Source organism: Ciconia boyciana, chromosome 12, assembly GCF_034638445.1.
Source record: "Ciconia boyciana chromosome 12, ASM3463844v1, whole genome shotgun sequence".
Lineage (NCBI taxonomy): Eukaryota > Metazoa > Chordata > Aves > Ciconiiformes > Ciconiidae > Ciconia > Ciconia boyciana.
The window spans coordinates 20,346,004-20,371,990 of NC_132945.1; the positions used below are offsets into that span (position 1 = coordinate 20,346,004).

A 25,987-nucleotide genomic window follows, 5' to 3' on the forward strand; every position below is an offset into this window, starting at 1 on the left:
AATAATCACCAATGATTTTCAAATCCTTGAAAGTCATCATAGTATCTCCTTCTAAAATAGTTTAGTAGAAAGAGAGCTGATCACTGAAATACTGAGGCTTATTTCAGGAAATAATTTCTTAGAGATTTCTCAGCAAGAAGCTCAGAGCTGTCCCTTAACAGAAGCTTTCAGCACTAAGTCAGAACTGGTTTTATATCCTATCAGAAAAGGAGTTTAGCAATGTAGCTTACTTCAGCTATTAAATTCACTGCATTCATGAATGCAGTGACAAACACACCCACATTCATGAAAAATTTTCTCAAAATATTAATGTGAGGGAATTTGCAGTTGGTTTTACTATCGCCAACGCACAATTTATTACTTATCTGCTCATTTAGTGAAGTATACTTGAGCAGATTCTGCAGCATGTGCATTATCCATCCAACAGTGGGGTGTCTAGATCAATGGAAGTGGTAGGCTCTGACATACTTCCTGAAGTAATTCTATCTGCCTGAAAACATCTAAAGTTTCCCAAGTTTGACTAGATGAAGAATCTCCTTATCTGGTGGCATCTTCTGATGCACAAGAGTGCAAAAATCCATCACAGACCTAAAGCTAAGGGTAATAATAAAAAAAAAGTAGAAACAGCATGTGAGGCGAGCTAGAAGGGCATCCTTTTCAAACAACAGGGTGTCCTGGTTTCAGCTGAGACAGAGTTAATTTTCTTTACAGTGGCTGGTATGGGGCTATGTTTTGGATTTGTGCTGAAAACAGGGTTGATAACACAGAGATGTTTGAGTTGTTGCTGCACTGGTCAAGGACTTTTCAGCTTCCCATGCTCTGCCAGGTGCACAAGAAGCTGGGAGGGGACACAGCCAGGATAGTTGACCCAAACTGGCCAAAGGGACATTCCACACCACATGGCATCATGCTCAGTATATAAAGCTGGGGAAGAAGAAGGAAGGGGGGACATTTGGAGTGATGGCGTTTGTCTTCCCAAGTAACCACTACGCGTGATGGAGCCCTGCTTTCCTGGAGATGGCTGAACACCTGCCTGCCCATGGGAAGTAGCGAAGGAATTCCTTGCTTTGCTTTGCTTGTGTGTGCGGCTTTTGCTTTCCCTATTAAACTGTCTTTATCTCAACCCTCGAGTTTTCTTACTTTTGCTCTTCCGATTCTCTCCCCCATCCCACCAGGGGGGAGTGAGCGAGCGGCTGCGTGGTGCTTAGTTGCTGGCTGGGGCTAAACCACGACAGTCCTTTTTGGCGCCCAACGTGGGGCTCGAAGGGTTTGAGATAATGACAGATTTGATTGGAATGTGCTAGATTGAATTTATAGCTGTTATTGCTGTTTAGCTATTAATCAGCAGGCTTCTGTGCTTGCCATGGGGCTTGCTTTCCTTACTGTATATTAGAGTCTAGGGCTCGTTAGTGGCTGCTTTTTGCTTTTGCTGCTTGCCATGCTGCTGTACTGCTGATCACCTTACTCTGCTCTGCCTGGGAAGATGTTGATAACAGCAATGGCGATGCGCCTGGGCTGGCAGATGGCCAGGGCATCGCTGCTGTTTCTGTGCTGCTGGACTGGACGGGCTGGAACTCCAGTGTGAACTCGAGTCGAAGGGACTGTGACCTGTGGATGAGTCCACGCGGGACCAGGACACCCTGAAGCGTCTGTGCCCATGGATAAGCCCATGCCAGAGCAGGTATATCTTGAAATGTCTGTGGCCGTGGTTATGTCTGTGCCACAGCAGGTATACCTCTCCTCTGAAGGGATTGTGGCCCAAGGATAAGTCCATGCTGGATAAGGTGCACCTCGAAGCATCTGTGGCTGTGGATGAAGTCCATGCTGCAGCAGGTACACCTTGAAGCATCAGTGGCTGTGCATGAGGGCATGTTGGAGCAAGTTTACTTCTGAAGGGACTATATTCTGTGGATAAGTCCAAGCTGGAGCAGGGGCAAGGGGAGGACTTCATTGCAATGTTAAACCTGATGGTCTGTCCAAAGGGACCAGGGGTGGAGATTGTAATGGAAATACCTTTAAATTGTTGTATCCTGGGATTTGAGTTGCATGTTGTGGGAATTACTATAGCAGGAACCCCTTGTTGCTGGCCAGGCTAGGAGCAAGGGGAGGAGTTTATTGCAATGTTAAACCCTATAACCTGGCACAAAGGGACCAGGGGTGGAGATTGTAATGGATATACCTTTAAATTGTTGTAACCCATGATGTGAGTTGCATGTTACAGGAATTACTACAGCCGGAATGACCTGAACAAATGGAGGAGAAGCCTTACAAGAAGCAGTGCAAGTGCAGCAGTGACCTGACCTGAGCTGGCTTTGGTGCCCAATAACTCCAAGCAACACACCACCTCTCCTGTCCTGAGTAACAACCACAAGAGATGAAGCCCAAAGTCATGGACTAAATTAACTCAGTGGACATTTTGTGGACATTTATGGACATTTTACAAATATTTTGTAGGGGTGGTCCATAGACTAAGGGAATGATATGTGTCTATTATATCAAAGGATGGGAAGGGTGACAGTGGGTAATGAGAATGTATTGGATAGTGTGAGACCTGAGCATGACATAAATGGTATGGAATAAGGGGTGGATACTGTCCTGGTTTCAGCTGAGACAGAGTTAATTTTCTTTACAGTGGCTGGTATGGGGCTATGTTTTGGATTTGTGCTGAAAACAGTGTTGATAACACAGAGATGTTTTAGTTGTTGCTGCACTGGTCAAGGACTTTTCAGCTTCCCATGCTCTGCCAGGTGCACAAGAAGCTGGGAGGGGACACAGCCAGGATAGTTGATCCAAACTGGCCAAAGGGCTATTCCATACCACATGGCGTCATGCTCAGTATATAAAGCTGGGGAAGAAGAAGGAAGGGGGGGACATTTGGAGTGATGGCGTTTGTCTTCCCAAGTAACCATTACGCGTGATGGAGCCCTGCTTTCCTGGAGATGGCTGAACACCTGCCTGCCCATGGGAAGCAGTGAATGAATTCCTTGCTTTGCTTTGCTTGCGTGCGTGGCTTTTGCTTTCCCTATTAAACTGTCTTTATCTCAACCCTCGAGTTTTCTTACTTTTGCTCTTCCGATTCTCTCCCCCATCCCACCAGGGGGGAGTGAGCGAGCGGCTGCGTGGTGCTTAGTTGCTGGCTGGGGCTAAACCACGACACAGGGTAAGTTCACAAATACATGTATATTTCTTATAAATTAAAGATTAGCAGGCTTACAATAAAATGAAGACATCTGGTAACACCCAATGCCAGCATCAGACTTCCTATAAACTTGCATATTTTTGGAGGTTCTGTTTTATCTCTCCACACACGTGACAACTAAGTGTTTCTTACCCTAGTCCAGGTATTCTCTCGCACTGTCCCGTCATTCCAGCTATTAAGTTTTTATGCATCATCATCACTCCTTTAGGTCTCCCAGTAGAGCCACTGGTGTACATTACTAAAGCCAAGTCTGTAGGAACAGGTCTGCTTGGCAGAATGCTTGCTACAAAATGCAGGAGAAAAATTGTTATTAATTCTTATCTACTTTCTAAATTGTTATTTCTGTAATTAATCAATGTGAAATTAATCAATGTGAAAATGTCTGTAACCAACCAGTGTGAAACAGGTGCTTCAGCACAGGCAAACACAATGTGCTGCTAAGGGGTGAGTGGTAGATGAAGTCGGTGATGAAGAGAGCAGTGCTCTAGTTTTAAGAGGAAGTGAGGGAAGGCAGATTTTGAAAGGAATTACAAGTATTTGGGCATCTACACGATCTGGGTGATACTTTTGCCAATATGTCTTATAGCTGACTGAAAGCTTCATTAAAAAAAAGCCTTCTGAAGACCAAGTAAACCTGTCAAGGGCAGTGAAGGGGAGAAATACAGTACTGGAGAGAAACAACAGGTTGAGGGGGAAAAAAACCCCATAAACAAAAAACTCCCAATACTCCAAAAAGCTGCAAGTCAGCTTTTCTGTCAATCACTCTTCCAAAGCCAAGGCTGCAGAGCTAAGACTACTTTTTTTTTCCCCAAGTGAACCTTCCTCAAGTAAGCTGCTAGTTAGTGCAAAAGCAGTAAGCTTACAACACTTTTTTGATTTTTGTTTTAATCCCTTGGCATTTATTCTTAGGATGAAAATTATTAGCTTTCATGGCTTTCACAGCTAGAGAGGCAGCAGAAGTGTCTGCAAGGGAAGCAGGGTTTTTAGGGAGAAAAACCCAAAACACCACCCCTCAGGGTAACTGTGTGTTCGTATCCATACCTTAAGCTGATCACAGATAAGCAGTTGTAATGAATATGTGCTTCCCTGCAAAAAGCTCCTTTGCCAGTTTATCATCTCTTTTATTCAAGAGAGAGGAGATCTGGCTAAGCACAGGCTGCTGATTTAAGGAAAAGAGATGATCAAGGTTGTTTTTTTTCCTTCCTTAAAGCAGATGTTTACAGTCACTCCTGCTGCTCAATGTAGCAAGGGATGTCATGGTTATTCCTCTAGCCTGAGGTGCTTTTTAGCTACAGATTGGTTAAGAAAAAAGACATTTCCAAACCAACAAGCAAAAAAAAGCCTCAAGTGCTTTCTCCTCTTTTCTTAGGAAAAATAGTGAAAATAAGATGAATACAAGGTAAGAGTAGCAGAAAATGGAACGCTGCACTGGATTCTATGTCACTTCCTACAACAAAGGTAGAGTCTCAAAATTAAATTGTTCTGGTTATGGTTCAGAAGTTAAAAATAAAGTTTTATCCTGAAATACCTGATACTTGAACAAAAGTGCAGGACAACAAATAGAGATGGAACAAATTTCCTGTTTATTTAAAGGAAGCCAGAGGATGAACTGGCAATCTGCCACTGCCTTTGTGTTAGAGCCCTGCATGGGTGGGTTTTTTTCTGCTACACATCCCTCTTAGACCTAGGTCTGATTTCACTGTTAACATTGCTTGATTAGTTCTCTGTGAAATGATTCACTTACAGTTTTCTGGTTTGGCTCCCAGCTCTTCTACTGTCTGCATACTGTGAATCTCCACATTATCAGGATATTCTGATTTATTGATAGTCTTCTTGTCCACATAAATGATATGTTTAAGACAGGAGACTTGTGGCAATGCAGTCTATAGAAGAGAAATGAAATTTTTAGTACTGACTGCCCTGTAAAAATTATTATAGGGTTGCTTGTAAGCAGGTGAAGTTGGTACCAAATTACCTTAAGTTTGCTCTCAAGAAGTTCTGTGCTAGTGACCAGGTATGATGCTTCACACTCGTTGAGACCATAGGTTACTGCCTCTTCACCCAGGGTGGCATACAATGTGACAACTGTTACCGTAAGGAGAGAGAGAGAACATGAAATAAATGTTAAAGTAATACTAAATGCAAAAGCTCTTGCTTTAGCTCACTGGAAGGCATTGCAGGAGGAGGGGGCAGGGGCATAAAATTAGCTCAATGGGGAATTTTCTAATTTGGAAACCAAACAGCTTTTACTTTTTCCACATCAGAATTTTATGCCACAAGAGACCTCTGAAAGGAGGAGGACAGTTGTATAGGAAGCATTTCTTCACTGAGAGGGTGGTCAAACACTGGAACAGGCTTCCTAGAGAGGTGGTGCCCCAAGCCTGTCAGTGTTTGAGGCATTTGGGCAATGCCCTTAATAACATGCTTTAACTTTTGGTCAGTCCTGAAGTGCTCAGGTCGTTGGACTAGATGATTGTTGTATGTCCCCTCCAACTGAAATATTCTATTCTATAGAAGAAGAGAACTCATCAAAACAAAGAGCTCCACCAAAACCCAACAATAATGCACTAAGCAATCACACAGTAAGCAACTGAGAACATGTGTTCTGCCCCTGAGCTCTTTGCAAGCAGAACTCAAGGGGAGAGGTGACACTCTAAACATCACAGGACACCAGTCATGGCCTAAAGCCATGCACTTCTACAAGCACCTCTTTCTGCAGTGTCAGCTACCTTGCTCCTGTGAAATTACTGATGGGGGCAAGGCAGAGAATCAGACTAAGGAATCAGACTGTTTTTCATGTTGCTATACTATCTTTAACCCTGACCGGCTACAGTGATGCCATTAAGTGTCTCACAGGCACCAGGGAGTTCACCTCTTCCCATTGTCTCTCTATTGAAAAAAATACCTTCCTTTAATATTGTCTGCCATCTCAAACTCTAACCTCCAAAGATCATTAAAGGAATTTGGTATTCCTGTGAAACAGAGTTCATGTGGAAGGGATAAAAAGAGAGTAATGTTATATAGCTGATTCCTCCTGCCTCTCAAAGCATGAGGATCAAGACCGAATTAACGATCCTCTCCTACTTCAATAGCAATGTCAGCTCTTCCATTATTGCCCTTTAACAGCCTCTCTGCGTACTCTACTGTATGACCGTCTCCTCACACAGTCACCTACTACTAATGCTGGAAGAAAAAGAGGTAGCCTAGTGCAAGCAAAAACATATGGCGACAACAAAAATAAGCTATGGGTCATAGTGTGTTGTATGCAGACTGGGCATGTGAGTGCACAGTAACCTTTGCCACTTCACCGAGAAGTTTGTATGCATTAAGTCAGATTAGAGATTTTTGACAGCTTAAATAAAATTAAGAAAAAAAAATTGTAATTAACTTGAGCAGCTTAATGTCACCAAAAAACCCTCAGACTAGCATATGATTTTGATGACCATTCTTTTCTAATAACCATTTCATGTTTCGGATGCGTAAGTCAGGACACAAACAGAAAATACTATCAACACATTCCACATTTTGGGGGGAGAAATGCAACTACTGACATCTTCAGAGTATTTTAAAAAACGCCCAAATAGTAACTGTACTGTTCTGTCATTCTAACATCTAGAACATTACTACAATAAAATCAGAAAAATCAAACAGTCTCATAAGTATGAGCAAGTTAATTTTAGGGATCTCTGCAATGCATAGAATAGACTGGAAACTTCTAACAATCAGACCATAGGCAGAGTAAGTGTATGAAATTCTTCTACCATCAATGATAGGATTGGCAGATTCAAAATACTTAACAGCCAAACCAGTGCTGAGAAATGGTTCTAAAATACATTCATTAGAAGTAAACAAGTTCAGCACTCACGAGGGAAATTGTACTTGAAGCAGGTGAGAGCTGCAATCATCCATTCTGCTCGGGTCTCACAGAATATGACAACAGTACTCTTTGGGGTTAGTCCCAGGGCAGTCAGTCCACGCCCCAAGCGATTCACTTTCTCGTTTACTTCTTCATAGGATAACCATCTGTAAGTTCCTAAAATTAACTGGTGAGGAGAAAAAAAAAATTGTGATGACATGAAGCACAGACAAGCTCTACAAGCTGATGTTAGTTGGTATATAACACCATAAGCACACACACTGCCGTTCATTAAAAGAAAAAAAATTGCTTTCATTTTTCTTGAAGTAGAATAAATAGTGCATCCTGTTATTCCTTAACTACTATAAAACGGATGTTTTATATCATCAGATGATGACTAAAGACTACGTCTTAGGAGACCTCCATTGTTGAGGCAAGATGCAAAGCAGCTCAAAACCAAACCAGAATTAAATACAAAATTGTAAGTTTTACCTTTTTGAACACTTTCCCATTTGGTTGCATTTCATTTTCTTCACTCAGTATTTCTCTGGTCCCAAGACAGTCCTTCTTCCCAAACTTTGCTAAAGCATGGTCAAACAGCTTGTCCAATGTGTCTGCTCCAGGAATGTTTATGTTTGCTAGCGAGTCAAGATGAGTGACAGAACGGTAGGGGCTTCCAGGTTTGTCCGAGATGGGTTTAGCTTTTAAACGTTTTGCCATAGCCTTTTTCTTCTTAGCATTGGTAAGAAAATACCATGGAATAAATACAAGCATACTGTACATGGATATTAACAAGTACACAGGCAGCAAGAGAATGGCACGTACTTCTAGCCTAACTTTCATTGCACGTATTTAAAAAAGAAAATCCCTTATTGTGTTCTGAAGCAGGCAAGAGCAAAGCAGCAGTGCAGTATGGTGCAGGAAGAAGCAACAGTAAGTGAAGCTTAGGTTGTTCTGTTTCAGAGCAGCTGCTAAAATTTTAGTAACCTTTGAGAGCCAACAGTGGACACCTGTGGGTGAAGACCAGAGCCAAGCAGAGAGCAGGAAAAAAAAAGAAAAAAGAATTAGATTAGTAATATTACAGTCAGTCCGTCAGTTTTAGTCCTTCTAAGAGTTCACTTCAAATGCATCAAGACAAAGGAGACTGAAGTAACTGATTTAAGAGGCATGCACACTGCATGATACAGCAGTGTACTGCTCTGAAGCTGAAAGAGGATGATTCTTTTCCATACTTGTTTGTTGCATCCACAAATATTTACTTTTCAAAGACTTTTCCCCACTATCTCTGAATAGTTCAGGGCCATTGAGATGAAGCCTGTGCTTCGCATCATGATGTTGTGTTTAAGCTACTTGAGTAATGCTACAATTGCGTAATAATGGGAAAGGCCAACAGTTGTTTTCCCCCTAAATATTTGTACTACAGAGAAAAGATACAGCAGGTTTCTTTACTGCTTTTCAGAATATTACATCAACTTACATTCAGATTAAAATGTTTCTTGATACAGAGTCCTCTAAAGTCAACATGTTGTAATCCAAAAACTATATAACATTCCAAAACTGCTTGATTAACTTTGTCCCAGCAACTGAATTTTTAATCTATTACTTTTCTTTTATGACTGTCAGACTCTGGGGAAAGGGATTACACAGATTTGCTTTCCCCTGTCCAAAAACTACCGCAATATATGCATTTCAGAACTCCAGGTATGGAAAATGGAATCCAATTTGACCGATTTAATCCAATTTAAAATAAAGCACAATTTGGCAAGATTTTGTCTGCATGTCAGAAATCTTTCCTCATTAAGGAGAACTGGGCCTGAATAAAGACCAAAGGTGAGTGGGAGAAAAACAACAGCATCACAGCAAACCACAGCTGTGGCTAGCCCACTGGTCTGTAACTAGCCTGCACTGGCACGTAGAAGATAGAGGTTCTTATCTTCATCTGGATGGCATGCAAACACATCATGAACAGTGCACACAGCAGGAAAAATAAAAGGCAAAGGTGTGCTAACAAAAGAGCCGTACCTCAGACTCATAGGGGAGTGAGTAACGCTGACTAGCTTATGGCAAAGCCCGGTCTTTCATGGACAGAGTCTGATAAACAGAATGGACGAGAACAGGGAAATTTTCAGGGCTCCATCAAGAATTAGAAGAACGTGGGCACACCTCAAAATGTACCTTTATTACCATATTTGCTACCCTTGGGTGATGAGGGAGGCTACAATTAACATTTCAGGTTAAACAGAACAACTGCTATTAACAGCATAGCAGAAATCGATTAACAGGTTGTTGGGTTTTTTAATTAAAAAATCAAAAATCTGCAGTTGCGTTGTAGCCAATATCAACAGCATTTAATGTAATGTAAGATTAAGAGATCTGCAGATACTTAAAATAACATGATCACCACGTTAATTTTTTTAATTAATCTATAGAATAAAATTACTATTGAAGGACAGTATAATGTAGTAAACTAAGCTCAGACTTGTTCAGAAAACAAGTATGCTGAATATTTCTTTTTATAAAAAGTGAACGCTACATTCTTTTCAAAACGTATATGCTTATTCTGCTCTAGTTAACCTCATCATCATCAACTGCTCAGCAAACAGTCAAACTCAGCAGAAGAGAGATAATTTTACTTCCCTAAGCTCCAGTTCTCTAAAATGAAGGTTTACTGGTTTATATTACAAATCCTGTATAATATTTTCATTCCAGTTAATTCAGTGCTCCAAAAGCAGCAGTTGAGCTTGTATTTAATGCAAACACCAGCCACAGCACTAAGACTACAGTAAGAAAACTTCAGCGCACGCCCATGATTAGACACAACGCTACATGTTAAAAGAAACCCCATGGAGAACTCTCAGTGCTCTTCACCTTCCAACAAAAAGCGTATGACGAGCCACAAGGACTTGGATAAAAAGCAGACTTGTTGGACTAATGCAAACAATTTAATATAACGAGACAGTTCTACAGCTTTTATTCAGGCTGAGGAGTAGCTTTTTCAGAAGTAGTCCTACAGGTAAAAAACTACTCGCTAATAATCAAGAAGTGACTAATTTAGAAAGGGAGGAGAGGAATGGGCTCATATTTACTTAAATTCTTTAGCCAATGTTCTGGACTGACAATGCTATAAAAAGACATTTACTTTAACTTTTCTGTTCAATTTACTCTCCTGTACATTAATTTTATAAATTATATTTAAGCTATTTAGCAGCTTGTGTAACACTGAAAAACCACAAAATTTTCACAGTATTTTCTGTGTACATATTATTACAACAGATACAAAGAACTGAAAAATCATATTTTCACACATTGATTTGCTTACTACTTTCTAATTAAATCTATATTGACTATTGGTATCTATTAATATATACTTATTGCAATTATCTCATCTTTCCAGTACTATTTTCCACTCTTTCTTATTGCATCTGGGCAATAGTGAATTGAACTGAAGTCTCTGGGGTAAGAGCTGTCCCTTTTTTTACCATATCTAAAATGATGGGGACCTACTCCTCTTGTCATCTAAGCACTGATGAGATGCAAATAACACAATGAATTATAACATGATATAACAATATGTCATGATTTAAACAGGTATTTCACAATATCCAATTCACATTTTATTACTGATTATCAATACCAAGTCTTTAAAACTGAACTAGGTTGCAGAATGGATTGTAAGACTATGTGTGAAGAGAAGATTGTATTTTAAAAATTATATCCTACTGCTGTCATCTAATAGTCCTTTCTACACACACGAAAGGTGTGGTTTCATCTGTGAGATGATCTTCAAGCCGACTAAGCAACAAAGCTCAAGTCAGTGTTGAACACTAACTTAAGAACTTTTACAGTTTACTGGAACAACTTTCTAACATGCTAAAAAACCTCATCAGAATATTCAAAATACTGCCTGAAATAATAAAGCAATGATAAAAAGGTCTTAATGAGAAAGAATGTTTGTTTTGTCCTAAAACTGGCACCCTGTTGAAATCACTTTTAGTATTTGAATTTTAAGTGCATGTACAAACACGCTTCGTACACTTGCAGCCAGTTATGCTAATGTTCACATTAGCAGAAGTTAAAGGTCGCATTTCTTTCATTTTGAAATTTCAGATTCATTTGAAATGCTTGTAAAAGTGTTGATAAAAACAGATAACTTAGCTCATTTGTACACATTTGTGGTAATTTCAAATGTTTCTATTTTGACAAAAATCACTTGTAATTCTTAATAGACATCAGTTGGAAAAACTTAGTAAGTCCCCAAAAGACAAACTTGGCTTTTTCCTTTGAACATATTCATATAAAAACTGACACACAGACACAGACACACACACAGAGGTATACTTACAAGGTACCTGACAGTGATGGCAGAGGTTTTTTTCAGTGTCGATTAGATCTATATTAAAACAGAAAAAAAGAAAGTATTAGAGGTTGGGATTTTTTTTTGCCTTGCAGAAAGGAGGAATCTTTAGAATTCCTACCCTAATGCTCCCGAAGAAGAACAGCCTATTTAGACAAAGGTGGCACACACTACCCATACAAGAGGAGAGCAGTGATACTACTGGAAAAGACTAAGCTTGCAAACTACAGTGTACGGATAAAGACGAAGCTACCCCAAAGGAATGTAATTTTCATGGGACTCCCCTCTCTTTAAACATGTTCTGAAGAAAGCTATGAACAGAAGCTTAACTAAAAGAAAAAAAAAAAAGGCAAGAAAGAGACTTTCAGGTTCCATATGGTCCGTTTTTCTGTCTCGGGGAAGAAGCAACAAGACCTTCATCATTCTTGATGGATGAGTATCAGGAGAAATATTGACTATCCGTAGCATACGCTGCCCAAGAGTCATAAGGAACATGAAGTAGAGTTTGGGTACTGAGGCAAGAGGAGAGTTTACAGAACACAAGCATGGTTATGTAGGCAGCAAGGCTTCACTGGTCCCATGACCACTGAAAAAAAAAGATGCCTATATGTAACTATACAGATATGGCTTCAGAAAGTCTACTGCATAATCGTTCTCTTGGGCTACTTGGTTTTATATACAGAAAGCTTTTAACTGATGTTTAACCTAGTTATATTTTATTACCCTTCCCCATGAGTCTAAGATTTCAACCAAGGTACCAGTTTTTATGGGCTGAAACTGTGTTAAACATCCCTCACGAAATTCTCCTACAAACATTTTCTCTTGAAATAGGAAATAAGTAAGAGGTGCAATAATGTTTTTAGTGTTACTGGCACTTGCATGTGGCTGTATAAGATTTTGATCCATAACAGGACCATGCCAAACTCATGCCGAACAACTATTTATCACATTTTAAATATAATGCGCAACAGACTGACATACTGAACTTGCAAAAGTACCTCCATACCAATTCCGGTTGGTTAGGAGCCAAACTTAGCTATTCAAATTACACTTTATGCCTTCAATCTCTTATTTAAGTTTAATTAGACTTTAAGAGAAAGGATGAGCTGCAGTGTTCACATCGATGCACCATCAAGGACACCTTCAAGGTGAGCCAACTACATATTAGAAAAGTGTAACAGTTATGTTCTCAGGAAACTTCCTCTTTCCTCACAAATAAAAGAAAATGCAGCACTCACATGAAAAATTTCACTGTGTGAAAACAAATCTGTTACGTAATACTAGAATAGTTAGGATATGTAATTTTTTATATTGACTTACAAAGTTCATTATTTGTCTTAATTGTGCAGTGTAACTAGCCTATTTAGATGCGTATCTATCTATTTTGGAAACAGCAGGGCTTCCAGTTCTTGATAGAAACGCACGTTCCCAGCAACAGCAATCAATGTGCATCAGGCATGACTACAGTCTAAGAAAAAAACCAAACCAAACAAAAATAGATGTAGTTTCTCTCCTAGATAGCTGCATTTTCAGCATCTCCAAAGGATCTTCCTCAAGTGAAGAAGCTTCTAGCAATTTTGAAATGGTACCTCTCGAGACAAGAGTTCATTTATCATTTGCAATGACATGTTACAGTGTTCATATTAGAAACCTCACTCATGCGGTAATATTTGCCTTATTACTGTTATATGCTGGGTGTTTACAAAAATTCTATAGTCCAAGCTTACTATAGAAAACAAATAACCAATGTGAATGCTCACACAAGCACTGACACTGTATTTTACGGACTGCCACAGATGGAAGAGGTGTTCTTTGAGTATTATCTGACTTTGATATCCTCAATTAAAAGCTTCAGAGACAGATCATAGAATCATAGAATGCTTTGGGTTGGGAGGGACCTTTAAAGGCCATCTAGTCCAACCCCTGCAAGAGCAGGGACATCTCCAACCAGATCAGGTTGCTCAGAGCCCCGTCCAACCTGACCTTGAATGTTCCCAGGGATGGGGCATCAACCACCTCTCTGGGCAACCTGGGCCAGTGCTTCACCACCCTCATTGTAAAAAAATTCTATCTTAAATCATCTAAATCTGCCTTCCCTTAGTTTAAAACCACTGCTCCTTGTCCTGTCACAACAGGCCTTGCTAAAAAGTCTGGCCCCATCTTTCCTATATGCCCCCTTTAAGTACTGGCAGGCTGCTATGAGGTCTCCCTGGAGCCTTCTCTTCTCCAGGCTGAACAACCCCAACTCTCTCAGCCTGTCCTCGTAGGAGAGGTGCTCCAGCCCTCGGATGATTTTCATGGCCCTCCTCTGGACCCGCTCCAACAGGTCCATGTCTTTCCTGTGCTGGGGGCCCCAGAGCTGGATGCAGAACTGCAGGTGGGGTCTCACCAGAGCAGAGTAGAGGGGCAGAATCCCCTCCCTCGACCTGCTGGCCACGCTGCTTTTGATGCAGCCCAGGATACAGTTGGCCTTCTGGGCTGCGAGCGCACATTGTTGGCTCATGTCCAGCTTTTCATCCACCAGTACCCCAAAGTCCTTCTCCACAGGGCTGCTCTCAATCCCTTCATCCCCCAGCCTCTATTGATACCAGGGCTTGCCCCAACCCGGGTGCAGGACCCTGCACGTGGCCTTGTTGAACCTCATGAGGTTCACACAGGCCCACTTCTCCAGCTTGTCCAGGTCCCTCTGGATGACATCCCATCCTTCTGGCAGGATGAGATAATAGGCAACACACTATTCTTGTCCTGCAGCCAGGGCCACAGAACAAAGTCTGAAATCAGAGCACAGGTTCTGGAACAGAAGAGACACTCCTCTCTAATTTTTCATTAATTTAACTGAAAATCTAGGAAACAAATGGCAACTACTTTTTTTTTAATATAGAAAAACACTCTTTAAATAGCCACAAAAGCTTATGAGACTAAGTAAGAGCACAGGTGCATGTGGGGAACAGGGAGAGGGCTTATGCCTCTGGAAGCAACTATTCACAGAGGAAGAAATGCCCTAATCTTCTCTTAACTATTCAAACAGAACAAAATGAACTTATCCAGCATTTGCACACACAACTAGAATTTCTAGGTGTAACTCCAAACCTAAAGAAGTACCTGTGGCTAGAAATTTTATCCTATGCAGTTTAATTTTAATAAGGCAGCAAATTATTATCTTCGCTAGGAAAGGCTTTAATTAGCCCAAGTCCAAAACACTGTAAAGGTTTAATATTGAAAGTATATGAATAAGTGTTTATTGTCCTTCCTCTTGTGTTAAAAAGTTTGCCAGGGATCCAAGTTACTATGTGATAGCATGGTTACAAGAAAACATACTTCTTTTTCAATCTACTTCAAACATTAATTGCAACTTTTAAAATGCTTTTTCGTTGTGTTAGGAAAGTCTCCCAGAAGTACAGAAGATGACATTAGACAGGAAAAGGGTAGTATTCTAGTTTGTGAAGAAAACCTGGAATCTGCAGAGCAAGACGTTTAGTTTAAAAACAACACTGGAGGAAGTCCTGGTTCACCTGCAACTGAGCTCTTGCCAGCTTCAAATGGAGACACAATTCTGGCTTTAGCATCAGTACTCAGGGTTGACTCCTTTCAGGAAGTTCTGAAACCTTCCAAAACAATCCAATACGAGTAAATAACAACTATTTCCGGAATTTCTCTAGCATTCAGGCAGATCTAAACATTTTGGAAACCACAGTAAACATTCCTAATTTATAAGTGGAAAGGTAGTTCTACACCGTGAAAACACAGTGAGTTGACCTAAAGTAGTACGTGGGTTATTAGTTACAGTCAGTTTTTGGAAGGGAATTTAGTCAATACCTAGTAGTCATGGATTCGTTCCAGTACTAGAACTGAAAGAGGCTAGGATTTCAAAAAGAAATTACAGAAAGACTGAAAAATATCACATTGCCAGGAAGATGCAGCAAGCTTAAACACAATAAACAAATGAGTGCATACTACCAGGCTCTCTACAAATTTTGATTTTCCAGATTTATACCTGTCACACACAAGAATGAGAGAACATTTCTACAGATGAGACTGTGATTAAATGGCAGTAAGTTAGAAAAATCTTGTGACTAATTACAACTTTTTGGGGGTTAGAAAGATTGAAAGAAGAAAAACTAAGGGAAATGATTCAGTTTTTACGTTATGTCAGTGGTTTTACGAAAACAAACTCTGCCAATATTAATGCAAGTTACTCATGGTAGAAAAAAGTACACGAGGTCTGATTTTTGTTCCTTTCTCACAGGCAGATTTCTACATATTTTCCTCTTACACAATTTTGTACGTCAAAGGGCAATGAAAACTCCAGAGGTAATCTAATCAGATGCCAGCAGGTTTCAGAAGTACTTCTGTGCTCTATCAATGCAATAGCAGCTCAAAGCCTGAGAATTTTCAAGAGCTCTTACTACGTCCGTGCAGCATAACTACTAGTACCTATGTCCCAGCAAACAGGGAGAGGGGAAGTCAGATATAGCGGACCCTGATATAAGTCGAGGGTCCCTGTTTAAATATATACATTTTATCTGAAATAGCAAAAACACAAGTAGTATTAGGAAATCTTGTTTCTCTTAACTGCTGCTTAAAAAGAAAAAGTAGTTAATACAATGTTTTACTCCTAAACAAAGATCAGATTTTTTTGTTTGTTTCAAGAAAAATATTATTGTTGTCCTTTATATTCACTAATTCTGTTTTACTACCTCAGAACATATATGCACTTAATGTCAATCAGGAAAAAAACCAAAACATCAATTTGCAAGTGTCAAGTGTCATACATCTATTGCTGCAACAACTATTGTAATGGAAACCAGACCAGCCACGCTTACCCCGTGTTTCTCAATTATCTAACAGACTGGTGTGAAACTCTCTCTCCTAATCTTGTAACATAAGGGCAAGTAAATATTTGGTGAAAGGGCAAGAGCTGTTTGTGCGCCCCAAAGGCAGAAAACTTAAAAGGCCAAGGCAAGACTCCACAACTGAAAACTGGCCACTGAATTGCAAAAGTATGTCTAAGACCCACCTCTGCTACCTTTGCCTCATTAAATTCTACCCAGAATCTGCACTGTAAGTACCTGAGGCTCATTCACTCCAGCGCTTCCTCTCTCACAAGCCCGTACTCAATCTGTACTGGTTATGCTGTGATCTGATCAAAAGCCTAGGGCATGCAAGGTTTCAAGTCAATCCAGTTTATGCTACAGTATTGTGAATGCTAGCAGTCACTATAACTAATAGCAAACTCAGCTGCTTCAACACTTTTTTGTGGTAAAGGAAGTAAGTGAGAGGCATCCTTTTGTTTCATTGGCATTTTAGTTAATGAACATGGTAAGGACTGGTGGCTTGGACAGACGGTATTTCAGAAGAGGATGGAAAAGGAGAAAATCTGCAACTGAAAAACACTGATATTACCTCAAAACTCCTCCAACATCTACAAAATATGTTTTGACCACAGGGCGCAAAAATTAAAAAGGAAAATGCATATTCTATACTAATAAAGAAGTCTTTCAGCCTGATCCCCTCAACATATGCCCCAATCTCATCAGGCATTATGGCAAATGTTACTCTTACTCTGATGTTTCAACAGCAGAGATATGCAATTGTACTGTTTCCACCCAACTTTTTAAAACAAGCACATGAAAAGGCAAGCAGCAGGATCAAGGACAAACTTTAGAGGATGTGTGGCCATGGAGGTTCTCCAGCAAAAGCTACGTAAACAGTCAGATAACAATTTATACTCTCCGCCTTCCCTTATGTAATACAAAATGGATAGACTGACTAGTTCTGTGTTTAGCTATACAATCATTTTGCAATGGAAAGGTTGTGATTACGTGGTTCTGATGATCCAACTAGTGAGATTTAAGTTATCATCATCTTTTAATTTTCTGCTTCTTTCACAGTAGTAAACTGCTCTGCAAAAACACAAAAGTAGTGGCCTCTAAGATTGTTGCATTATACAGTCTAGAAGATCAAATCAGTTTAAGACCTACAAATATAAAGCCTATTTGCCACATCTTCCATAACGTTTTTCTTGCCTGCAAACACTGTCCTTGAGAAATTTGATACCCAAAGTCAAATAATCCCCTAATACATACAATTTATACTAAAACCAGTTCCATACATTACAAAAAAAAGTTTGTCACTTGCTTCCCCACATGAAAATCATGCCTCCCTTGAGTACAGACATCAAGCTTTTTGAAAAAATTCTCTTATTTTAGGCAACTTCAGATAAATTCCAAAGCCTGTTATTGCACCTACTGTTTTGGAGCATATTACAACGGAAGATCTTTGCATTCACCTATACTGTATCAGTTTGAAACTACAGACTGGAGATCAATTCCCCTCTTTATCTTTGTTTTATTTTTAAGCATTAGAAATGAAGCAGGTTAAATTAAAAAAATAAAATAAAAAAAGATTACTGAATATCCAGACTATTCTGTATAGGTCTGTATCATGGACTGTTTGTGCATAATACATAACTACAAAGAAGCATTTCAATGTAATTTTTATAACCAGATTATGTTTGAAATTTTCATTTTTAAGGGTGATTCTAACTTGAAAATGTGATTGAAGATACTGATTGCAGGCCAGAAGAAAGACAGTTCAGCTAGAAAAGGGAGAACCAATGCAAAAGCACAAGTGAGACTTCACACTGAATGTGAAGACATTCCCTCCATTTCTTCTGTGTGGAATATAGGCATCTGAAAACTGGCAAAATGTTCTGTGGTGTTTTAAGTCGAGCAGTTTTACTTTGCATCGAAAGGGACTAGTAACACTCACACAGTTACTTCTTTCAGGTAACTTCTTAAACTATGCCACCATTTCATCTCTCTCAGCAATGAATGGATAGTCGAGATTTTGCTTCTGTCTCCTAATTGGAACACACTTGACATAAAACAGGAATTTCCTCGAAGCTGGGTTTCTTAACAGAAGCTGTTTTCTTAACAGAGAAGTTAAGAACTCAGTTTTCCCTGCATTTTCAGGGCACAATAAAAGTAAATAACTGATGTATCAGTGTTTTACAGTCTTAAAAGCCAGGTGTAATATTCCAATTTCTGTAATATTAATGAACGTGTGATGGGGGGTACTGCAGATCGAAAGTATGAGTGTAACTTGTGTAACTAATATTTTGCTTCTAATTGCTAGGTGCTGTCCTGGGTCTATTGAGCATTCATTTTTATCTGTTTGCAACTTATTGTCAGTATGAGGAACATCTGCATGGACAACAGGTTGTTTAAGAATTAGGGTGTTCATCTCCCCTCTTACGTTATTATCCTATGCTTATGATAATCCTTTCAACAACATCCTTTCACAATGTAAGGAAATTAGGACATCAGGTGCTTTTTATTTTGCAAGTAAAGATGAAAGAGTACAGGAAATAATCTCTCTGGGTAAAAGATTTTTTAAATTTACTCAGAGACAATGTATTTATGCTTATGCCTGTTGGATACAACTGCTTCACCGATTCCTGGAGTACGTGCATTCAAGTTCAGACTCTGGTCAAGTCATGATATTAGGGTTGGACAAACGTTAATGACTGTTTATTCAACAAGGCAAAAATTCATTAATGACATTACCCTAGCTGCATAGATTAAATATTAACATTTATTTCCTGGCCTCAAATCTGGCATGTTACCAAACATCTGCACAGCATGACCTAGGAGGAATTGTACGTACTCTTATGACGACGCATTAGAAATATTTAAAAGTAAAATGGCATTTCCCAATATAAAATAAAACAGTAACATGAATCTATTACTACATAAGAACAAAAGTTAGGAGAAAGTAAACACTGAATCATTCTTTCTTAAATAGGATTCAGCTAATAGATTCCTCTGACCAAAGCTCAGTAACATGAGCACAGGAGAGCCAGTCATTAAAAGCTACTTCCTTTATTTACAAATTTCCTGAAATCTAGCAGCATTGCTCTGTAATAACCTTTTTGTGAAAGGAGTGACTCAAACAGTAAAATGTTAAAGTGCATGAAAGTCCAGTCTGGCAGGCAAACATGCAACGTAATGACAGAGATCATCACAATCCCTCTTAATGCTCTATTGAGAAAGTCCAGTAATGTTGACCTCCTGCCTTCTATTGACATCCAGACACTATAATGGACTACAACAGCTTCTCCCTTTTCCTGTAGTTACCCTGACAGATTATATACATCTTTTTAAATGTCTTGCCAACAGCGACTGTTGTGTAATTTAACAGACTAAAGTTCTAAATATAATTCTGTATTACTTCAGAAAACCTGACTCTCTCTTCAGCTTTCATTTTGACAAGAAATTCTGCCACCGATTTTATATTTACCTTTATTGCTTTTCAAAAACTCCATTGTCTCTCATCAGTGGCATTAGGTTGCTTTCTTCTCAGACATTGGTCATAATTTAGGTAGTGAAATTAATCACATACTTTAAAAAAAAAGGGGGGGGGGAGAAGAGAAGTAAATGTTCCTCCTCGTGTACTGCATTAGCAGTCTTTTGGCTACTGAAAAGTGTACTGGGGGCCAGGGAGGGATTTTTCTAAAGTTCTCATGGGTTTTTCGCAATTCTGTGGGGACAGTCAACAAGAGGAGCACCAGAGTTGGGAAATACACTTTCCCTTTTCTCTTAGGAGCTCACATCCAAATGCAAATTCCTCCCCTTTTTGTGACTAAGCAAAAAGAATTCGGCTTTCTTATTTGCAATTTGAAGAAATTCTCTCCTTGCAGATGTTCGGATACACAGATGACTGGGTGTGCACTTAAAAAATACAAGTTTAAGAAAACTGTTCCCACCCATGGTCATTTGAGATGCTAGCCCCTGACATTTCAAGCATGAGTCATCTCTATTTTTCATTTTTATTGTGTAACTAGCTAAGCTGCAGAGGAAAATGGTTTGAAAGTCAGTAAAAATTAGGAGCATTGGGAGCAAGCATATTTTAATCTTTTGCACAATCACAGTATTTTCCAGTGAAAAAGTGATGATGTCTTTTGTATGTTTAAGGAACTGAATTTTATTGTGGTCTTAATGCAAAATTTTAGCACAGTTTATTGCTTGGCTCATGGTGAACCTATCCAATCACTTTCTAGCCAAACATAACCTAGATTCATTTCTAGAAACCTATCATCCCTAGATATCTATCATCTCTAGATCCACACCTGGAATTCCCAGATAAAGATTTACCTAAGACAGGGCTTCATACTGCAACTTTGTGCTCACTTTACTCTCAACTTTTTGTGAGTGAACTTGCTTTCTGCTACTTTCACGTGCTTTAGGATAGCCTGAGGTATCTTTAGGGTACATTTTTTTTAATAACATTATTTGGCAACTCAAGTATTAATTTTTATAAGGAAGATCTGGAGGTATGGACTGGGGATGAGTTGTATATGGATAATAAAACTTAATGCAGCAAATACCAATTGAGTTAGAGAAGTTGGGGATTTTGCCCATCAGCAGTGGAGATAATACTGGTGATAGCACTTTCCACCAGGGAAAGCAATCTTACTGACTTACTGTATCATAACACTTCTTTGATTTTATCTGCACTTCAAAGAGGAAGTGAGATGACCAAGAAAATTTCAGTGCATTTTCTCCTATAAAGCAAAGTGGACATTCAAGTTGTTAGCTTTAACAGCTCTAAACACTATTTTGTTCAATCTTCGGAGCAGTGTAACACCACCAAAACAGGAAAACAATGCAAAAATAGTTCGAACATAAATATTCATACTAAGACAGGAGAACAAGGTAGAAACTAGCACAATTCTTAGAGAAAAGAAGCTTAAAAAAAAAAGGGAAAAAAAAAAAGACCCCTGAGTTTTAAACAGCGAGGTTTTGAACTTTACCATCCCCTGATACACATGCACGCACATTTATCACACTTCTTATTTACAGACACCAACATGCTTGTTTCAGGCGTGCAGTTTCAGAGGCAGGCAGCCTTTGATGTTCTTAGTCCAAAATATCCGAGTAGCTTTTGCAGAACGGCAGAGGACATACTTATAGGATTGGGTCACAGCATCATGTGCTGAAAGCCTGAGCTGGAAGCAGAGACAGCACAGAGCAAGGCGGCTCTGGCCAAGGAGGTGCGTAACCCTCTCACCACATGATTGTGCCTGTGCTAATATGTCCTACCCCTCAGCAAAACGTACTAGCCAGGACAGCCTGCACAGCCACACAGCTTCCTAAAAGGAATTTGTTCAAGCCCTGCCGGCTCAGAAGACATAAAGCGTGCGTGACTATCTGCAGCAAACCACACACCTAAAACTCAAGTGGCTTGATGGTATGACTTGCTATTTAGGTAACTGGTTCACCTTTAATAGGAATAAAGCAGGAGTCACAGCAGCAACTGCAGAAGTAAGAAACTGTACAGCACTAGACTAAACAGACTGTAAAGTGGTCTTAGACTTAACAAATTTTGAAGGAAGCACGAAGAGGAAACTGACGCTGTTGACCATTCCTTCAACTTATTTTTAGGAACTGTTTTGTTCTGAAGAAGGGACAGAAAAATCCTTAGTATGACACTGTGTATCATGGCAGCAATTTATGGTTAGTAATAAAAATATATAATGTAATTTGTTAACAAATGCAGTGATACTCAAAAAGCTAACATTGTCAGAAAATGTTTCCATTTTCAACTTAAAAATACACAGTCCCCACTCCACCTCTATCGGTACCTGGACTGATCATTATAGTGATGGTAGGACAAAGTTCCCTGTTGGAAGGTTTTACTAAGGGTTATTTAAGTTCCCACTCCCTGGTTATTGTCAATCTTATTGCTCACTAGCACACAAAAAACCCCAAGTCACTCTATAGCTTTAATGCAACTGCAATTCAAGTGTTTCTAGGTAAGTAGATTGATAAATTCATGAAGAATCCAAAAAAAGAAAAAAATTAAATAGTGAAAATTCTAGGCTTCTCTGAGGTTATAAACATATGTAAACAGACCTTTCAATCCAACATTTTCCTGGATTGGTAATATGAGCTTTGTCAGCTGTTTGTTGTCAATACCAGTTGTACAATTGCAAAATACTACCTGCTCCCTGAAAACATGGAACAGGCTGATCGTGTACTTTAGGTCAGGGGATGCCACTAGAAACTCATTACTTTATCATTCTCAAGTGCTATATTTTCACCTAAATTCTATGTTCTGAGTGCCTTGAATGATGCAACATGCTGCCAAACACTGTGCCTGACAAAAAGTTTTAAAATCTACTCTTGGTTAAAACCAGCATTATGACATTAGACCACTTTTAATAGCCTCAATTTTAAGGCTTCAGCAGCCCAGTATTCAAAGCTTACCTCTCAAAGATAAATCTACTTAATGCTTTCCAAGTTACAGAAATATTTTTCATTTTCAGCTTTTTCAGGAAAGGTAAACTTATAAACTAAGAGGTAATATGTAACAAATTTATTAAACTGTTTTGTCTGTCTGAGGAACACAGATGAATTACCTTAGAGAAACAGCCAACAGAAACCTTATCGACTATGGCCTTTCAGAGAATAAGATCCAACCCCCCACCCCTTTGCATTTGCATCAAATGTCTGGGCACAGACCATGACTCAGAAAGATGGAAAAAAGTGTTAAAACAGTTGGTGTCATCCTAAAGTCTCATACTTTAGATATAAAGTAGTATTAGCATACACACAGGCTATGTTTGTATCTTATTTTCATGCATATATTCCAGAAATTATGATTCAACCGCAGTGAAAGCGACCTGCACATTCAGGTAACAGAGAGAAGGTTTCCCCAAAGCCCTGCTCCTCCTTCCGTTAACCCTTCTGCCTCTGCTGGCTCATCTCTTTCTCCACACTGCAGTTCAGACTGATTTCGTCCAGGTTAAACAAGGATTATTTTCCAAACAACAGTAACTTTTTAAGTGGGTGTAGGTTACACCTGAATAACTGCAGCATTTTTACATTGGGGAATGGGGGGAGAAAGACTATAAGGCTGGTCACCATCTGATCTTCTTCATTAGGTAATGGGATCTGGAAAGAGTCTTACACAGAATGGTCAGAAATAAGTGTATGTGATTATCATTCATCACACCATCTTTGAGCATTCAAATAACCTGAACTCAGCTCAAGGCTAGAACAAGTTTTTATCTTCAGTTATATTAGACTAAAATTCTCAGACTGTTTAGTATGCTTTCTTTTTCAGACAAGTTTTATGGAACTGTAGTGTACACTGTGTAGGTATTGTTATTTAAAGGCATGCAAGAAAAATAGGCCTGAAAGACCAAGCTTCACTGAAATACTGAAATACCTATACAGCGTCTCTCATACGAACTTGAACAGCAAGGACAATGTATAATCCATGAACAAGCCAGACCAAGTACTGACAATCCCAAAACGTCAAGAAGTAGCACACTCCTACAAGCAGGATGCTCTTCAATGGTTTTCTAAGGCATCGTCTTGCTCCTATCCCGGTTCCAACTCCACTTACTCACCCTGCTTTTTACTGAAGAACAGCAACCTTAGTTTCACCTTCCAGTTGTTCCTCTTCCCTGTGGTGATACCTTTCACAATGAAAGCACTTTTGGCCCAGTTGTTTGCACAGAGGAACTCATGAAAATGCAAAACTATTTGCATGCTTATGAAATAAACAGAGAATCCATTTTCATAATGAAAATTAAACACATCTATCTAACAAACGCACAAACCCAAGGCTATCTTCAATTCACTATTAAATTATACTGTGTAAACACACAGTATAAATCAGCTGTACATACAGCTGTCTTCATGGAAAGCAATGTGCAAAATGACAAACTAATGGGCTACTATGGACAGACAGAAACTACGCCATCCTCACTTCATACTTCTGCGTCTGGTGCAAAACCACCACAGGCACCACAAACCAGGATCTCTTGCTTCTTTTTCATTTTTCCTTTCTATTGCTATATCACTTTGCTGTTATTTGACATTACCACTAGCTGCAGGTTCACTGCCTCAACTCTTCTATGTAACATTCAAAGCTATGGAAAATATTGTTGTAAAACTACACCTTACCTATATAGTATTGTGATTCTTTTAGTATGTACTTTTTCATTGTGCAAAAAAACCAAAACAAAACCAAAAAGTGCCATACTAAGAACAGAAAAGAGGTTAGAGAGGTTAGTACTTGAAGTTATTTTAGGATATAACACAACTTCAGCAAATTACTTTATTGAATTGACATAAACGTGACGTCAGTGTAATGGACACTCCAACAGAGAAGTAAAAACAGTGCAACAAGCCTGCTGGTTGTCTATCAGAGTCTTCAGGTTTAGGTTCACGGCAACCACCTCAATCCAAATCTGGCCTGCAGTGATCCGACTCTGACTGTTCCCCTGGGCTGCAAATTTTGCAAGGCAGCCAACTATACATAACTTTTAAGTCGAGCCAGTTGTGTGACGTAGCTCTCTGTTCAGTCACGCAAGTGCCCGTGTAAGGGAGGAAGCGGTAACCTTGGTTTAGTCCAGCTGACACGGAATTACTTGCACCTTTACAATGTAGCTTTGTAAGCACTTTAAACAAGCATAAAACAGAGCTACTGCTGAGGGAAGTAGCCTCCACCCATTTTTTGCTGTCCCAGTCTGCCCCTTCCCTTTTGCCAGGAGCCAGAGTGAGTGAGTGCTGGCTGCAGCTTTTGCAAGCTTAGTGTGTTTATGGAAGTGCAGTATTAGGAAAAAAAGCAACCAGCTGTAGCGAGATAAATAACCTACTTTTATCTTTATTGAAAGCAAAAACAAACAAAAAAACCCCAAACCCCATTCCCAACCACTGAAATGTCTTATTAAAATTTTATTACAGATTAATTTTATATATTCCAAATTACTTTAATATGCATAATTTATTTACTGAAGATCAGGAGTTAGTAATCTTCCTAATCCAAAGTGGCTGTATGGTATAGGAAACAGCAGCTGACTACTGAGATGACAGTTTAAGCTATGAAACAAATGCCCTCATTCATAAATTTTTAGTGTTTTGCTATGAGCCAACATTCAGCCTGCAGTGACGCTGCCAGCTCCTCAAACTTAACGAACATATTTGAAGTAGTGACATTTCATAGGCTGCTCAACTCCTCTAGCTTCCAAGACAAAACATTTACTGAGAATGACTCACTGTGTATTCTACTTATCACGTACTTTAGGTAAACTGAATGTAATAAGATCTTTTCAAAAATTATGGCATGTATAACTACTAGAGAGGAAACAACAAAGTACCTGACAGATTGCTTAGGCAATGTGAAGTGTTTCAGTAAATCTGACCAGTTACATCAATTTGCCTTTTTTTTTTTCAGCAAGATACTTGCATCCTCTTATCAGCAAGTATCACAAATACAGGCTCCTTGTCATCTTACCACTAGCTTCACTGAACCCTACAAACTCAACAGGACGCTGATGGCAGCACTCATTTAAATGTGGAAAGACTCATTCAGCTGCATGTGCCACCTGCCATAAACGTGCAGAATTGTGAGCTGTAACATTGTGTGGTTAGATCAAACGTTTAGTAGTACCTGCCCACCCGTCGCTTAACCTGACAGACAGTGAGCTCTTCCTATTTCACCGAGTGTGAGCAACCCACAGTGCAGAGCACCAGATGAATACTCATTATTCGCAGTTTAATGT

General features: G+C 39.4%; 1 protein-coding gene across 6 annotated transcripts in view; it reads right to left on the reverse strand.

Moving 5' to 3' along the window:
• ACSL4 (acyl-CoA synthetase long chain family member 4) overlaps window positions 1-25,987 on the reverse strand; it is a 45,574-nt gene that overhangs the window by 11,389 nt on the left and 8,198 nt on the right. The window contains exons 1-7 of one of the 6 annotated variants that reach the window (XM_072876841.1): window positions 11,398-11,440; window positions 9,078-9,146; window positions 7,548-7,787; window positions 7,065-7,242; window positions 5,175-5,284; window positions 4,944-5,082; window positions 3,332-3,482 (exon numbers count right to left, since the gene is read on the reverse strand). In XM_072876841.1, the coding sequence (XP_072732942.1) occupies window positions 3,332-3,482; window positions 4,944-5,082; window positions 5,175-5,284; window positions 7,065-7,242; window positions 7,548-7,775 (806 nt within the window). In that variant the 5' untranslated portion in view covers window positions 7,776-7,787; window positions 9,078-9,146; window positions 11,398-11,440. Of the gene's footprint in view, window positions 1-3,331; window positions 3,483-4,943; window positions 5,083-5,174; window positions 5,285-7,064; window positions 7,243-7,547; window positions 8,039-9,077; window positions 9,147-11,397; window positions 11,446-25,987 lie in introns of those variants that run through there. The other 5 variants (XM_072876839.1, XM_072876840.1, XM_072876844.1 and 2 more) reach the window with 5 other exon arrangements.